Genomic DNA, 15,196 nt, shown 5'->3' on the forward strand with positions numbered 1-15,196 from the left:
TGAGAAATCGAGATAGCCGGTTGGTTGCATGGTTGAAGTGGTGTTGTGTTGTACAACAAATTGACCTTCGGCTTCGGCGAGCTCAACGGTATCGGGAAGGGGAGCTCTGGTGCACGAGTCAGCAGGCCGAGAATTTGGGGATGGTCAGCAAGGCCGAGCTGTGTCTATAGTGAGCTTTTTCAAACAAACGCGATAGCAATGTGCTGGTGTGACAAGGTTCAAATTCTCAACAAGCGTTTCGATGAGGGTTTCTGCATAATCTCATAGCTATCTTGGATTGAATCGGCGGGACGCAGCGGTGAGGAGAAGCCGAAGTGAAGATGGTGATAGATAGCCGGGGCGGGTAGTCACGGGCGGTAATATGAATGGTCTGATGAATTGTCCGAAAGCAAATAAGATAAAGTGACAGAGGTGACGAGAGGACCGCTCTTTTGTTTCTTGAATTGCTCTCTCTTCACCTCTTCGTACAGCATCAGATTTCCAGGTGAGTGACTAGTAAGAATGAAGGATGGCGGCTGGCACAATGTCAAAGATTGGATGCTGCAGGCGCCGGGATCAAGTTGAAGCTCTCCCCAGACTAACTTGGACACTTGTTTCCCAGCCCGTCCCTGAGCGCGTTCCCCTCTCTCTTCTTCTCTCGTCCTCTCAAAAAGTCCCCGATTACGCCCGTCTTCAGGAACTCTTTGCTTCTACCCCTCTCTCGTCGACGACCATAAAACTGTAGCGAAGAAGCACACTCCTGCCTCGGTCCGGCCTTGTCTCCCGCTGTCATCTTTAGAAGCATGAGCACCACTACTCCCGCTGCCGCCCAAGTTGGCGTTGCCGCTCCTCCCAAGCTCGAGAAGAAGCCTGTCAAGTTCAGCAACCTGCTGCGTGAGTGAAACTGATGCTAGAGTAGCGACAGTCGCAGTGTGCTAACGCGTATTCTGCAGTGGGTGCTGGCTTGAACCTGTTCGAGGTCACGTCCCTGGGTCAGCCCCTGGAAGTCGTAAAGACTACCATGGCCGCCAACCGCAGTGACGGTATGGCAGGAGCCATTAGCCGCATCTGGGGCCGTGGTGGTGTCTTTGGCTGTAAGTCTGCATGCAATCAACCCTGCGCGTGACGGTCGCTAACATGCCTTCTACACAGTCTACCAAGGTCTCATCCCCTGGGCTTGGATCGAAGCATCCACCAAGGGCGCTGTCCTCCTCTTCGTCGCATCCGAGGCCGAGTTCTACGCCCGCAACGCTGGCGCCAACAACTTCGTTTCTGGTATCACCGGTGGTATGGTCGGTGGTCTCGCCCAGGCCTACGCAACCATGGGTTTCTGCACTTGCATGAAGACGGTTGAGATCACCAAGCACAAGGTGGCGGCGGCTGGCATCAAGCCCCCGGGCACTATGGAGACATTCATGAACATCTACCGCGCTGAGGGTATCCGTGGTATCAACAAGGGCGTCAACGCCGTCGCCGTCCGTCAGGTCACCAACTGGGGTTCCCGCTTCGGTCTTTCCCGTGTCGCCGAGTCTGGTATCCGCAAGGCTACTGGCAAGGAAAACGGTGAGAAGCTTGGTGCTCCCGAGAAGATCCTCGCATCTGCTCTTGGTGGTGGTCTTTCCGCCTGGAACCAGCCCATCGAGGTCGTCCGTGTCGAGATGCAGAGCAAGAAGGAGGACCCCAACCGTCCCAAGAACATGACTGTCGGCAAAGCGTTCAAATACATCTACTCGCAGAACGGCATGAAGGGTCTCTACCGCGGTGTCACTCCCCGCATCGGTCTCGGTATCTGGCAAACCGTCTGCATGGTTGCTCTTGGAGACATTGCCAAAGAGATGGTAGAGGGCCTCACTGGCGAAAAAGTTCAGGCTAAGGCCCACTGATTGCGTTGTTTCACATCGAGGGCGTGATTCAGACATGCGTGAGGTATTCGCAGCATTTTGAGGTTTCTATAGACGAAGGCGCGATAGCCTTTGCCAACAACGTCTGTTGAAATACACAGTACGTATGGCACAATCATATGCATTCCAACTTATACTTGTCCCACTGCTTTACGTTGTTGCCGAGTAACGTGCTCGGAACATGCTGTGTAACGTAAATTTAACAAGTCGATTTCGCGATGGGGATGACCCTGTCATAAAAAGGTTTCACCATCAACATCATCCACAAGCATTCTACCAAGTATGCAATGAGCTAACAATGCTTTCGTCGAAGATCTCTGTCTCTACTAACAAGATGAACAATATTCGCGTCCCGTAGATACAGCCGTCGAGGTCACAGACGACTCATCAATCGACTTTGACGACAGACCAAGGACTACCGCCACTAATACGCGCCGGATATGGGACATTGCAGAGAGCTTGATTACCTAACTTAACAACTTACTCAGGAGAAAGTACTCACGGCTTTCATGGCCAACGACCACAGATGTAAATCCAAAACCGATACATCTCTAACCCGTCATTCTCATCAACACACCATCAATATATCAAACATCGACCAGAAGAAAGACAACGACGTCTGTGACCCAATCGGGAGTCTTATCGCCTATCGTTCCTACCAAATTTGATGACTCTGCTGTAGAGTTCGAGGCTCTCTCCGCGTGATCGACATCTCCACCGAAGGAGGAAACTCCGATCGAAGACTATCCTTGAATGGAAGAAGGCCATGAATAAGGGTGTATCTGGAAACAAGCCGGAGTTGATACAGCACACGGAGTGCTGGGCTTGTTGCAGTGTCGAACACAGTGATCGTTGACAACAGGCTCCTGACTCTGCTGCTGCAAATTGTGTCTCATATCCTTACTTTACTGGTCCAATCCATTCGTGCATTCATTCAAATCGTTGACAAAAGCCAGGAGAGACGAGGAAGCAAGAACGATTTCGACCAGTTCCTTGTTACCAGGTCAGGACATCGAGTTCGTTCTTACCTTGCGACAGAGAGATTTCAAAAGTCCACACAGCCAGCCTGGGAGAGAAAGGGGGGGGCTCGAGGAAGGGGCAAAGCAGGGGTAGGTAGCACCGACAATTCAGCATGGCTCTCTTGCCCCATGTGCAGGAGGAAACACCATGTCCCATTGCAGAGTGAAATGTTTTCAGAAGACAGTGGTTGATGAAATGGATCCTTTTGTTCAAATTACATTTCCTTCTGTACAGATACTCCTTCCCTCGATTTCGAACAGGGTATATACATACATTCTACCTTCCAGCGCCATCGCTAACCAACCAAAGTATAAAGCAATCAAAAAGTATAGACATTAGAATCGAAAATTATAGGATCACCTCACATCAAGACAGTGAGTAGAGAGACAAGCAGAGCAATACTTCCCAGTCCTCCCAGACCAGTGCTCGCGAGAGAAGCAGCAGCGCTGGTGGGTTGATGAGGGATGCTTGCATTGACAAAGTCGGCGCCACAGGTCAGATCGATCATTGCTGCCGCACTGGCGAAGACGTTTGAGACTGGCTGCGAGCGATTTGTCGCGGCGCTGCCAAATGCAGACATGGTGTCTCGGAGACACTCGGAACAACTTGGTGCTGTGGTGCCAGGTAATGAGACACCTAGAGGAAGATAGTAGACATAGCTATCGGTTGGTGATGTCGCATTTGTTACTGCGTCTGAGAAGCCTGAAACCTCATTAGTGTCTACTTCGACGACGGCACGGAAACCCGAAACTTACAGTATGCGCCTGTTTCGCTGTTGAGTAGACATCCAGCATGATAGAGTGATTGGTAAGCCACAAAGCCATCGTAAGCCTGCATAGCCACAGGATTCTGGTTTTGCAAGTCTGCTGCGCAATTGTTAGGCGACTGGATCTGCCTTGCAAGCGAGGCCATCAGAGTGCTGCACGTGTCGAAATTGACACTACATGATGCACTAAGTGTTTGCGCCAGTCTAACCGGCGATCTCTGTACGGTGAAGAAAGAAGTAGATGTCTGTTTTTGGCTAACGTTAGCTCGAGCTCTCGTGTTTGGAGTCTGAAGGTGCTTAGAGCCAAATGCTCACCTGTAAAAGAAGAGATAGCGGAACACATTCATTAAAAGTTTCGTCAGAAAGAAAGGCCTTGAAGAAAGTCGGACAGGTAGAAGTCGTGAAATTGTTTCCCAGGCCAGTATCGAAAGGCCTGGGAAGCGCGTCTGAAGAGCCAGAAGTGGCGGTAGAGATGGACGAAGCTGAAGAAGACGTTGATGTCGAACGCTCCGCTCGTCTGATAAGGTGCATAAGTGGTTCCGGGGGAGTGCTCCGGTCGAAGAGAAGGATACTTTCGCTACTCGTTAGGGCTTGCGATGCTTGCTCTTCGTGATCGTTTGGATTAGCTGCAGCGTCCACGCATGGGCTGCAGAAACACAAGAGAATGACCAGACAAAAAAGTGTAGATGCTAGAAGCGAAACGCCATGTGACTTTTTCGCACGAGGCTGCCGCACTTCAAGTCTCGAGTATGGATATGATGCATGATTGGCCGATGAAGAGGCGCTGGCGAGTGCTGATGCAGAAGCCGGTTGTTGCAGCCCCAGAAGAGGATCAGAGTGAATGCCGACCGTTGAGTCGTTGCGGCACTTGGATGAGGCACCCCATCTGTTCATCCCGGCAGGTGCGAACGCTGATTTGATCGACGCAAGACGAGGACTTGTAAATTTCTCGATGTTTTTCCCTTTCAGCGACGCCCTCTCATATTCAATAGAGCCTCAGAAATTACGACTGTCCTGTTTCCTCTGTGACGTCTCAAAAAGAAACAATTCGACTCGAATGAATGTGACGAATTTCTGTAACAATCGGTGTCGCAGGTTTGGTGGTTCTGTCCAAACGGCCGGGCAGTTGTGTTTCCAGTTTAAAAAGATCGTAAATTGCAAATAATGCTCCAGAAGGTTTAGCGATAGTATGTACAATGGAAAGCGAGTGTGTTTTTGAGAGAAGGAACAGTCAAGTTGTATATGATTACACCTTCCAGAGATATCAATGACTTGGGCCATGGACAATATAAAAGCTTGACATGCGGTCCATGCCAATAGCCTCGACGCATAGCCAGCACTAGCGCCACGGCGACGGCGCTCGTGGCTTCAGCGCCTCTCAAGCATGTCCACAGGCAAACCGCGAACCCTCTCCGTTAAACATCAGCCAGCTCTGTTTAGTGTTCGGCGAACGAAGCCATCGGCGGTGGATGGGAAAGAGGGAAATGCACTTGCTAACGGCTTGCAGGGTCTGACACCCAACAGCCATCTTGAAGAGGTCTTTGTAGGCGAGTTTTCACCTGCACACTCTTGTCACCACGCGTTCCTGCAGTCTCCTTGCTCGTGCGTTGCGATCGACGGGAAGGCCGCAACCGATTCCAGACCCCCGGCTGCTACGCATTTCCCCTCGCTATCGGCACGGACAATTCGTTCTTTTGTCTCACTGCGGGCTGAGTTGCTCAAAAGTACGGCGCGGCTCACGGAAGCGGCCGTAATCATATCAAACCTTCCCAATTTTATGAAAGACATGCGGAAACGAGAAGAAGAAGAGAATTTCGAGATGGAAGCAAGAAGTTGGTGGTGCTATGCACTTGGCAGTGGACTTCGCCCCCCTGACTGCTGCCTTGGACATACACTTTATATTCCACAACGCTTTCAGCTATCGAGTGTTTGCCCTGGACTGACTCAAGAGACGTCGAGCCAAAGCAAGTGATAGTGCTTTGCTGCATGCATGCAATAACATCGTTGGACCACGCGGCAAAGTCAATCCGGGGTGCTTCCATAGACTGTGTTGATCATTCGTCTTTTCGAGCTTTTCAATAAAAAGCCACGCCTTGGATAGCCGTCGATAGTCGTGCCCTAACACTTGTGTACGAGAGTACAAAGGAGGGAGGATTCGACGACGATTGTTCATTCGGCCATTGTTTACGGTGAACAGATGTCAAGCCATTCTCTGTACTCCTTTCTGCACAAGGTGGGTCATTGTCTATATGCGATATGGACTTGCAATTACTTCATGGGTATCTAGCTATTTTAAAACAGAATGCTTCTCGCTTGCGGGTATGAAGGGCAATAAAAACATAATATGCGCGTCGTTTAGTAACCACGGTCTTGGTATCGCGTCCACCGACAATTTCTAGAACAGCGTGTCATATCGAACATTCGAGGATGAGGTCATGCGTTTAGAAAGGGGTCCATCAAATCACCTTGAGGTTGATGCAGGGCCAGGTCCAGTTGGTGTGCCAAACGCTGCTCTTCGAAATCTGGTTGGAGTCCACCAAGCCAGAACTGCCCACCAGTAAGAGCTTCGCGCTCGACGGTAGCCTCGATAGCCTCTGTCTTGGTGTATCCGTGAACAATCTCGAGATGGACCTCCAAGTCGAAAGGCTTGACGAAGCGGTGCGGACAAGTCTCGTCGAGGCAGGCAATGTCTCTTCCGTGTTCGTAGCCAACTCCAGTGAGTCTTGCGAGGACCGAGTTGTGATCTTCGGGTGGGAGGTCTGTGTATGATTCATCCTCCTCTTGCTTAGTTCTCTTGCCTGGACGAACATAACCAGGAAGATGCAGGTGCTGAGTACGAACGTGCTCCTCAAGATTCGCCTTTGCACTAAAAGCACGACCGCAAGCACCGCGACCATCCCATACTGGAACACGCTTCGAGCCTGTGATGTCCGTCTCTCCACAGATGAACTGCTTCTGTTTGGCATGGACGCTCCGTTGATGAACGACAAGGTTTCCCTTTTTGGTAAAGCCACGACCACATCCCGGATATTCGCAGACGTAGTTGCGACGATCCTCGATGTCGCCATGCTGGATCTCCATGTGAGCCTTGAGGTCGCGATTGGAGGCGCAGATATGGCCACACTGCGCGCAGGTGGGTGGGTGGACCGTCTTGATGTGTTGTTGCATCTCAATATATGTAGGGAAGCCGACAGCAGTGGTGAAAGCGTCTTGGTTCAGACTTGTATCGACGTCGGCCATCTCGGGAGAGCAGATCTTACACCAGAAACGGTTGCCGCTGTGTTCGCGATCCCTGTGGGCGATCAAGTGAGTCGATGTCTTGAACCGAGCATCGCACGGCAGACCAGTGAAGCGATCGAGCTGGTCGCAAACAAAGGGCTTCTCGTGCAGATGAACAAGTTGAATGTGTCTGTCGAGAGTGTCTTGCTTGCGGAAGTTCTGGTTGCACGGAGGAAAGCCGGTGCAGAGGAAGTCCGGCTTTGTATTTTCATGCGTCTTCTTGTGCTGCTTCAAGCGCTGAGCAGTATGGAAACCTTTGTCGCACTCGGGCCAGTCGCAGACATAGTCTCTGACGTCGTCGTGTTTGGCCTTGATGTGGTGTTTCAAATGGCTTTCGCGAAGGAAGGTCTTGTCGCAGCCTTGCTGAGGGCAGGCAAAGGGACGGTCGTTGGTATGAGAGCGTTTGTGTTCTTGGAGGCGGACGGGACGGGAGTAAGACTTCGTGCAGCCTTCAAAGTCGCAGGCGTATTTGTTTTCGCGAGGCTTGGGCTGTGCCTTAGTCAATTTGGGTGTCGAGGATTGAGTCGAGGTCCGAGATGTCGAGGCGGGCGATGCGACAGAGGAGGCATCGTGCTGGTCTTGTTCGAGGTCGGCCTGCTCGCTGGCATCTGGTAGAGTGGTTAGAGGAGAAACAATGACGATTGAAGAGATTCATGAATAGGTACCATCCGAGAGATTCTGAGTGTCGTCGACTCTGCTCCGCTTGACAGAATTCGAGACACCCGACGGCGAAGCCTTACGCTTGACTCCAGCGGTGCCACACATTGTTGCTGTTGTAGTCAAGCGTAATTCATGAGAAGAAAATTGGCGTGTTTATCCACCTTGATCATGCTTTGTCGCTTTCTCGAAAACTTGTCGCAAAATCCGGGGACGATTGATTCTGCCAGTTCTTACGTGCCAAGGCTGCACACCGCCCGAGATGCACTCGGTTCAACACGCTCCGACGCGTCGAGGTCAGCAAGGCGAAGCTCCTCACAGGGACGACATGAAATTATTTTTCCAGTCCTTAGCTTATGCTTCCTCCTCTTCTACTACTAGTCTGGGGCATATGCTATACTCTGGGTGCCTAAGGCTGTCCACGTCTTCGCAACAAGTTACCTGAAGAGTAAGAAGTTCGGATTCTACTTCCTGATCTGTCCTGCTATCATCGTCATAAGCTCGACTGCGGGGCAGCCATGGATGCCGAACTTGCGACGAGATTCCACCTTTTAATATAACTCATGCCGTATCTCGTCTTCTTCTGAAGCCTTCCTCTGTCACTTCCTATCTCATAGCACAAAATCATGTCTGTCGAAACCACTGCCACAATCGCTTCCTTTGGGGGTAAGCTCTTGAAGCTTGCCCACAAGGCTGCTTCGACCAATTGCGAGATGAAGTTTAACTTGTTCCTTCCTCCTCAAGCTCTCAAGAGCTCGGCATCCAAGATCCCTGTCCTCATCTACCTCTCCGGTCTTACCTGCACCGGTGACAACTGCTCAGAGAAGGGCTTCTTCCAACACCGCGCCAGTGAGAAGGGTATTGCCGTTGTCTACCCCGACACTAGCCCCAGTACGTCTTCTTACTTGTTCCTCTCGCCCGTCAAAGCTGCGTCTAACTATCTATATAGGAGGACTCGGTATTGCCGGTGAGGATGATTCGTACGACTTTGGCTCAGGTGCCGGCTTCTACGTCAATGCCACCAAGGAGCCTTACAACAAGGGCTACAACATGTACTCGTACATTACCGAGGACCTTCCTAAGGCCCTCTTCTCATCTTTCAAGCAATTGGACTCGGACAGAGTCAGTATCACTGGACACAGCATGGGTGGTCACGGTGCCTTGACCTTGGTATGTTCTTTCCCCTCTCTGGCTTCTTGCTGCACAGCGCTGACACACGTCTTCTCAGTTCCTCAAGAACCCCGGCAAGTACAAGTCCGTTTCCGCATTCGCTCCCATCGCCAACCCCAGCAACTGCGACTGGGGTAAGAAGGCCTTCTCGGGTTACTTTGGCGAGGATCAGAAAGAAAAGTGGGCTGAGCACGATGCCACCGAGCTCATCAAGAAGTGGAAGGGTCCTCTGGATATGCTCATCGATGTCGTACGTGTCATTGTGACATCTGGAGAAAGAAACAACATGCTAATACAACCCGACAGGGCACCGGCGACAACTTCTACAAGCAAGGCCAACTCTTGCCCGAGAATTTGACCAAGGCTGCCGAGGAGTCAGGCAACGACAAGGGTGTCAACCTGAGAATGCAGCCCGATTACGACCACAGCTACTACTTCATGTCTACCTTCGCCGATGACCACGTCGACCATGCCGCAAAGTACCTCTTGGGCTAGTGAGTATCTTTTCACACACAATGAGGGGCAGTGGGCACACTAATTATGCCTCAAGCCGCCCGCTTAAACCAAACCTCTAGGCACAATGTAAATTCCCACGCATAACGATATTCAATTATGATGACAATATCACTCCATCCTATAAACTGGTTGGTTCGATGTATATAACCCCAATATACTCTTTGAGATGACCAGCGCAATTTCTCTGTGGCCACCTCAATCTATATACGAACGACTTCCGTATAAACCGAAGCAGCTATTCAGCGATGAAAATGTGTACATCACCTTGCGTTGAGCGCGCCTTCTTGTTTACTACGAGAGATCGAGAAGTTGACAGTAAGCGAAGATTGCGCGTTGACGACCACAAGAAGAAGCCATGTTGGTAAGGTCTGCATGACTCTTGCCTCAAGGGCAATTAGGCTGATCAAGCGTAAACAACACCATAATTCAGCGTTCCATCCACGCTCGCACCTTTGCAGCTCATTGCAATATTCATCACCAACTGCCGAGGTCTCTCAAAATCGCCTCACCTGACGGAAGTCCAGCCCGAAAAGCCGCATCTGCATCATCAAGGGATCCACCCGACATGCAATTCCCAAAGATCAACGTGTACTACCAGAAGAATGCGATGTTGCCCATCCACCATGCCGGAAGCATTGTTCGAATACGCCTTCGCCCACTGTGTCGGAGTGCATTGTTCGAAACTGCCCTTCACTCACCCAACAACATCTATCGATCGTGCATCTCGGTATCCACCATCTACTCTGATTCGACTACCGAGCCAAGGAAAGGCCGGGACGATGCGGTAATGCACTCTCACAGCGTTACATTTCTCGCGGTGGCGCCATGTCGTTCTGCCCTTGCTTGACATCTGCATAATTATAGCCTTGGCAAGAGACATCGTCTATTCGTTGCTGATCTTCAATGGAGGCAGGACCCAGGTACTCGAGTATAATAACCTGAGTCTATTCCACTTAGCAAATTGACATCTCTACGGGGTATTTATTCGTGTCTTGAAATCATCATGAGGGCCCAATTGGCATTTATGGTCACTAACTTTGTTGCCTTGGTTGCAGGACAGAGCGTCGGGCCGGACAACATCACGACTATGGCCACTGCAACATGTACCACCACCGGGACCCAGATATACGCTTTCGTCGATGCTGCCAGCACTGTTTATCAGTATATGTGTGGTGGTGGAGCCGGAGGCGCTGCGTTGACGAACATACCGTCAGCCAGTGGTATCAGATCGTGGCAAGACTGTTTCGATTGGTGCGACAATACCACTGTTGGTGTAAATGGCTGTTCAGGATTCCTATATGTGAGTCGATTACTTTTGCTGAAGCCTCAGGTCAATGCTCATCTGAGATCTTGACTTCGTATCTCTCTTAGATCGTTTGATCACATTTTCGGGGCATCGCATGGCTGAACGACTTGGAGGACATGGTTTGCAGGCCTTCTGCCTTGCGACGAGTATTGATCCTGCCACACACAGTATCCATCTGTGCAACTTTAGCTCACATCACACATGCTGACCACATGTTTGCCTACAGAACGCAGGTGTCGCTTACGGAAACGGACCGGGCCAGTGTGCTCTGAAATACGGCGGTAATTCGTTCGCAAGTACTGTCACTCTTTCAAGTACCCGAGTCGCCGGCCTCAAATCGCGCAATATCGTCAGTATGTATTGATCAGCTCCCAATAATCCAGCATAGCTCAATAGTTGCAGGGCCTGCACCTACTTTCGCGTGTCCAGCAGTCCACTCCCAGACTGTGGTAGACAATTACGGTCAACAGTATTTGATGGCTTGTGGCTATGATACAACCGGTAACTCCAATACCAACCAAGGTCAGCTCGTCCAAGCGGCCAACAACTTCAATGACTGTTTTGCGTTCTGCGATACTTACAACGTCACCGGACAAGGAAATTGTACCGGTTGGCAATACTCTGGAAAGCCTGACGGCGCTGGATCTGGTAATTGCTATCTCAAGGTCGTTCAACCAGCTCCCAAATTCAACACTGTATACAATCAGAATTACGTCGGTGCAATCAGACTCGCTGGAAGTATTGCATCAACCCCATCGCCAAGCAGCGCTATGGCAACGACGACCGATCTTGGTTCTGTTCCGACAAACACAGATGCAGCATACCCATCTTCAGCTTCGGTATCGTCATCGATATCCAGCTCTTCTTCGGGGGCCAATCCTCCATCCTGCAGCTCCACGGTTACGGTCTCGGTCACCTGGACACCTCCGTCGAGAGCGGAACTTTAAGCTTGATGGAAACGACTCGTTGGCTCAGAACCGACGGTTCAGGATTGCTTGTGTGTGTGTAGGAACATTTGCAACGCACTGATAAGTCGAGAAAACATAAGTACGGTGTACGCACAGCGTTATAACGCCATTAGTTCCATGGCCTTTTACGCACTAAACACGACGAGATACGACACTCGTGATTTCCTCGAACCGACAGGAATATAGAATGGGACCGCTTCTTGACCAGTTTCGTTTTCACTATTCGAATGTATAAGGAAACCAAGGAAGATCAAACAACAAAGTCATGGCGACATACCAACTGCTTTAGTTCGCGGTGGGCGAGCAGAATCGACCTATCGCACGGCTCGTAATCCGAGAAAACGATATTGCATTCCTCTAGTCTGCGTTGTGCCGTTCTGCCCTTGCCTTACCTCTGCATATAGCCTTGGCAAGGGATGTTGACTTGTTCGTTGCTCATATTGGAGCCAACCCTGACAAAAACAATCTGGTCGCCCTCCTCTTGGCGGTCAACTTTTCTCTACGACCTTCGTTCGTGTGTCAACAGCAATAATGAGGCCCCAATCAGCCCTTCTAGCCATCGGCTTTGCTGCCATAGTAAGCGGGCAGACTCCAGGCTCAGATGGACAGATCACCGTCGCCACTGCAACATGCACTGCTATTGGTACACAGACATACGCAGTGACCGATGCCCAAGGTATCCTCTATCGGTACCAATGTGGTGCCGGAACATTTGGAGCTCAATTTAGTGCGGTTCCATCATCCTCCGTTGGTAACTGGACCGCCTGCTTCGCTTTCTGCGACAACGCTCCTGGTTGTAGTGGGTTTACCTATGTGAGTCCACTTCATCTGCGTGCAAATACACAATGGTGTGCCGTCTAGCGATCATCTGCATCAAAACCAACCGATAGGACACCTGACTCTCTTGTTCGGGAAGTTCATGCTGACGTTTCCCTCCAGGTCAACGGAGCTCCGAACGGTAATGGGCCTGGTGGTTGCAATTTGAAATCCGGTACTGCTCAATCATTGAACAGCGATGGTCTTGTATCAACTCGAATTGGTGCAATCATGGCCCGGTATGGTCCTAGTATGTATTTAATCCCCGGATCATTCTCGCCATCTGACTTACGCCTCCTAGAGCCCGCGCCAACCAATTCTTGCCCGGCACAAAATCTCCAGACTGTCACCGACTTCAATGGTGTGAACTATGTGATTGCTTGCGGGTATAATAGCCTATTCTACCTAGACTATGCTATCTTTCTAACTTCTTCAACAGAAACGATACGAATGGAGTCGGAGTTACTGCGCTGCAAGCCAACTACGGCTTCAACGAATGCTTTGACAAGTGTGATTCCTACACCGCCTCTACTTCGCCTTCAGTCTGCAACGCCTTTCAGTGGGTTGGAGCTAGTGCTAACGGTGTAGGAGGTGGTAATTGCTATCTCAAATTTGTGTCAACTGCTTCATTCGTCACAGCATACAACACGAACAACGTTGGGGGAATAAGAGTCGTTGCGGCTACACCGACTATTGCCTCTTCGGCCTCCTCATCGAGTTCCTCTTCTTCAAGCTCGGTGTCATCGTCTCGATCATCTTCAAGCGCTAGCTCTGCTTCGAGCTCTTCGTCGTCATCGGTTTCATCTTCTTCATCATCGTCACTCTCTTCTTCATCTTCGTCGAGTGCATCGTCTGTATTGGCTGTGCCCGCCTCTTCTGCTGCCCCGAGTACACCTACACCGACACCGACACTACTGGGTTGTCCCCAAGGAGATGGTTCTACCTTCACGGATTCTTCAGGTACTCAATACCTGCTTCGTTGTGACAAAACTTTTACTGGATATACCGATCAGCAATATGAAGAACCGGATCTGTCGACTTGCCTTACAGTATGTTCGGCGGATTCCCAATGTATGGCCGCTATCTACGAGGACGGGGTGTGCAACCTAAAGTACGACCTTTCAGACGGCCAGCTCATCGACAGTGCTGGAACTTCTTTAGCTCTTGTTGCAAAACGTCCTTATGCAGTGAGTAGCGGAAGTACTGCTTATTCTACCTACATAACTTTCTCCGTCACCGCAACCTCATCCAACATATCTTCATCAAGCTCCAGCGTATCGTCGTCAAGTAGTTCCAGCCTTTCCTCATCGAGCAGCTCCAGCCTGTCCTCTTCAAGTAGCTCCAGCCTATCGTCATCGAGCAGTTCCAGTTCATCATCATCACGAAGTTCCAGCCTTTCTTCATCATCAAGCAGTAGTACATCTGCATCCGTCAGTAGCAGCTTAAGTTTATCCTCGTCCAGCAGTTCAAGTTCGTCGTCATCACGAAGTTCGAGCCTTTCGTCCTCGGTATCCTCCTCAACTAGTTCGAGCCTTTCGTCATCAAGCAGCTCCAGCAGATCTTCATCGTCGTCAGGATCGGCTTCTAGCAGTTCTTCATCATCAAGCAGCTCCTCCGCGTCGAGTAGCGTTTCCTCGAGCGTAAGCTCAAGTCTTTCGTCGTCAAGCAGTTCCAGCGTTTCGTCGTCGGTTTCGTCCTCGGCATCTTCGTCCTTGAGCGGATTCGCACGCGTTGTTACATCGTCCAGCAGTTCTTCTTCATCCAGTTCATCGTCCAGCAGCGCGTCCTCCTCAAGTAGTTCTAGCCTTTCCTCCTCATCGTCGTCCAGTGTTTCTTCATCAGCGTCATCTTCAATTTCATCCTCGGCCGCACTCGCTTCAGCAACGGCTTCCATTTCCTCCAGCAGTTCTTCTTCCTCAAGCAGCTCTTCTGCATCCAGCAGTAGTAGTTCTTCTGCTTCCAGTAGTAGCAGTTCTTCTGCTTCCAGTAGTAGCAGTTCCAGCGCTTCATCATCGATCAGCTCACTTCTCGCAATACCTCCATCTTGCAATTCTACAGTCACCGAATTCGTCACTTGGTCGGCGCCAGCTAGGATGGAACTGTAGTCAAGGCAGGGTTAGTTTATTGAACAAGGATTGTCCACATCGGATTGGCAAGTTGGGTTGGTGGCGGAATTTGCAGTGCATGGAGTTTAGCAGGTCGGCGGTTTGGGAACACAGGATAATTCGCACTGCACTTGTAATGATTCCGGTTAGTCATGTTATTGCACTTCAAATGATTGAAAAGACAAAATTTGCATTTTTTGGAATCGTGAAAAGAAGTGGAAAGAAAGGGCGACTGTTCCCCCTTCCCTATAAACAGAATGTGCAGGGAACAAAAGCAGGGAAAGAGCTATCATCAGAAATACTCCTTCCCGGGAAGAAGACAAATCGATATGCATGAAAGAGGCTTTTGCTGTGATTTCCATCGCTCCTTCCATATGCAAAAATGCGCATATACGAAGTGATTCCTCGACGCGCTTTTCCTGCTGTGCTTCGGGTTCGATCATCTGAAAAAATCGTGACTGTCGTTCGTGAGACCTCGTGAATGGTAAAAGCAAAAAAGGGCAGGTATTAAAAAAGAAGAGACAAGAAGTGGAGAATGAGAAAAAGCAATCGTCAGTGCAAGAAGGCAAAGAAAGCAGAAAAAGCAGAAAACAACTCAAGAGGGGTGTTTGGAGATTTAAGCAATCCTCCTAGCTGGTCGTAAGGAGGTTGAGGCCGTCTCGTATGTACTGTCGAGAGGTGGCAGTCGTGATATGTGCAGGTTGAGTTTCTCG

At 50.3% G+C, this 15,196-nt stretch overlaps 8 protein-coding genes across 8 annotated transcripts; 5 read left to right on the forward strand and 3 right to left on the reverse strand.

Moving 5' to 3' along the window:
- The first annotated feature begins 437 nt into the window (after positions 1-437).
- Positions 438-2,028, forward strand: M438DRAFT_316448 (mitochondrial carrier). Its single transcript, XM_029902691.1, has 3 exons — positions 438-873; positions 933-1,073; positions 1,132-2,028. Exons 1-3 carry the CDS (start codon positions 783-785, stop codon positions 1,860-1,862), a joined length of 963 nt encoding a protein of 320 aa, XP_029762313.1. The 5' UTR covers positions 438-782; the 3' UTR covers positions 1,863-2,028.
- A 1,233-nt stretch (positions 2,029-3,261) lies between these two features.
- M438DRAFT_270930 (uncharacterized protein) lies at positions 3,262-4,197 on the reverse strand (the record flags this gene model as incomplete). The annotated part of the gene is made up of 3 exons (XM_029900441.1): positions 3,262-3,602; positions 3,656-3,911; positions 3,982-4,197. The coding sequence occupies 3 exons, from the start codon at positions 4,195-4,197 to the stop codon at positions 3,262-3,264; spliced, it is 813 nt and encodes a 270-aa protein (XP_029762314.1).
- Positions 4,198-5,915: 1,718 nt separating this feature from the next.
- M438DRAFT_404656 (uncharacterized protein) lies at positions 5,916-7,812 on the reverse strand. Its single transcript, XM_029909734.1, has 2 exons — positions 7,611-7,812; positions 5,916-7,553 (listed from the first exon to the last, which is right to left on the reverse strand). Exons 1-2 carry the CDS (start codon positions 7,708-7,710, stop codon positions 6,100-6,102), a joined length of 1,554 nt encoding a protein of 517 aa, XP_029762315.1. The 5' UTR covers positions 7,711-7,812; the 3' UTR covers positions 5,916-6,099.
- Positions 7,572-8,045, forward strand: M438DRAFT_191143 (uncharacterized protein). Its single transcript, XM_029899249.1, has one exon. The coding sequence runs from the start codon at positions 7,738-7,740 to the stop codon at positions 7,981-7,983; it is 246 nt and encodes an 81-aa protein (XP_029762316.1). The 5' UTR covers positions 7,572-7,737; the 3' UTR covers positions 7,984-8,045.
- Positions 8,046-8,057: 12 nt separating this feature from the next.
- M438DRAFT_294452 (esterase D) lies at positions 8,058-9,524 on the forward strand. Its single transcript, XM_029901843.1, has 4 exons — positions 8,058-8,493; positions 8,552-8,772; positions 8,831-9,022; positions 9,079-9,524. The coding sequence occupies exons 1-4, from the start codon at positions 8,229-8,231 to the stop codon at positions 9,265-9,267; spliced, it is 867 nt and encodes a 288-aa protein (XP_029762317.1). The 5' UTR covers positions 8,058-8,228; the 3' UTR covers positions 9,268-9,524.
- Positions 9,525-10,357: 833 nt separating this feature from the next.
- M438DRAFT_344524 (uncharacterized protein) lies at positions 10,358-12,018 on the forward strand. Its single transcript, XM_029905249.1, has 3 exons — positions 10,358-10,588; positions 10,821-10,947; positions 10,997-12,018. The coding sequence occupies exons 1-3, from the start codon at positions 10,376-10,378 to the stop codon at positions 11,539-11,541; spliced, it is 885 nt and encodes a 294-aa protein (XP_029762318.1). The 5' UTR covers positions 10,358-10,375; the 3' UTR covers positions 11,542-12,018.
- Positions 12,019-12,093: 75 nt separating this feature from the next.
- On the forward strand, positions 12,094-12,866 carry M438DRAFT_294455 (uncharacterized protein; the record flags this gene model as incomplete). Its single annotated transcript, XM_029901844.1, has 4 exons — positions 12,094-12,375; positions 12,502-12,628; positions 12,680-12,764; positions 12,818-12,866. Coding segments are annotated over 4 exons (543 nt in total), but the record flags the coding sequence as incomplete, so codon positions are not given.
- A 728-nt stretch (positions 12,867-13,594) lies between these two features.
- Positions 13,595-14,637, reverse strand: M438DRAFT_334054 (uncharacterized protein; the record flags this gene model as incomplete). The annotated part of the gene is made up of 2 exons (XM_029903672.1): positions 13,595-14,477; positions 14,522-14,637. 2 exons carry the CDS (start codon positions 14,635-14,637, stop codon positions 13,595-13,597), a joined length of 999 nt encoding a protein of 332 aa, XP_029762320.1.
- Between the last annotated feature and the right edge of the window lie 559 nt (positions 14,638-15,196).

Source organism: Aureobasidium pullulans (assembly GCF_000721785.1).
Source record: "Aureobasidium pullulans EXF-150 unplaced genomic scaffold scaffold_6, whole genome shotgun sequence".
Classification (NCBI taxonomy): domain Eukaryota; kingdom Fungi; phylum Ascomycota; class Dothideomycetes; order Dothideales; family Saccotheciaceae; genus Aureobasidium; species Aureobasidium pullulans.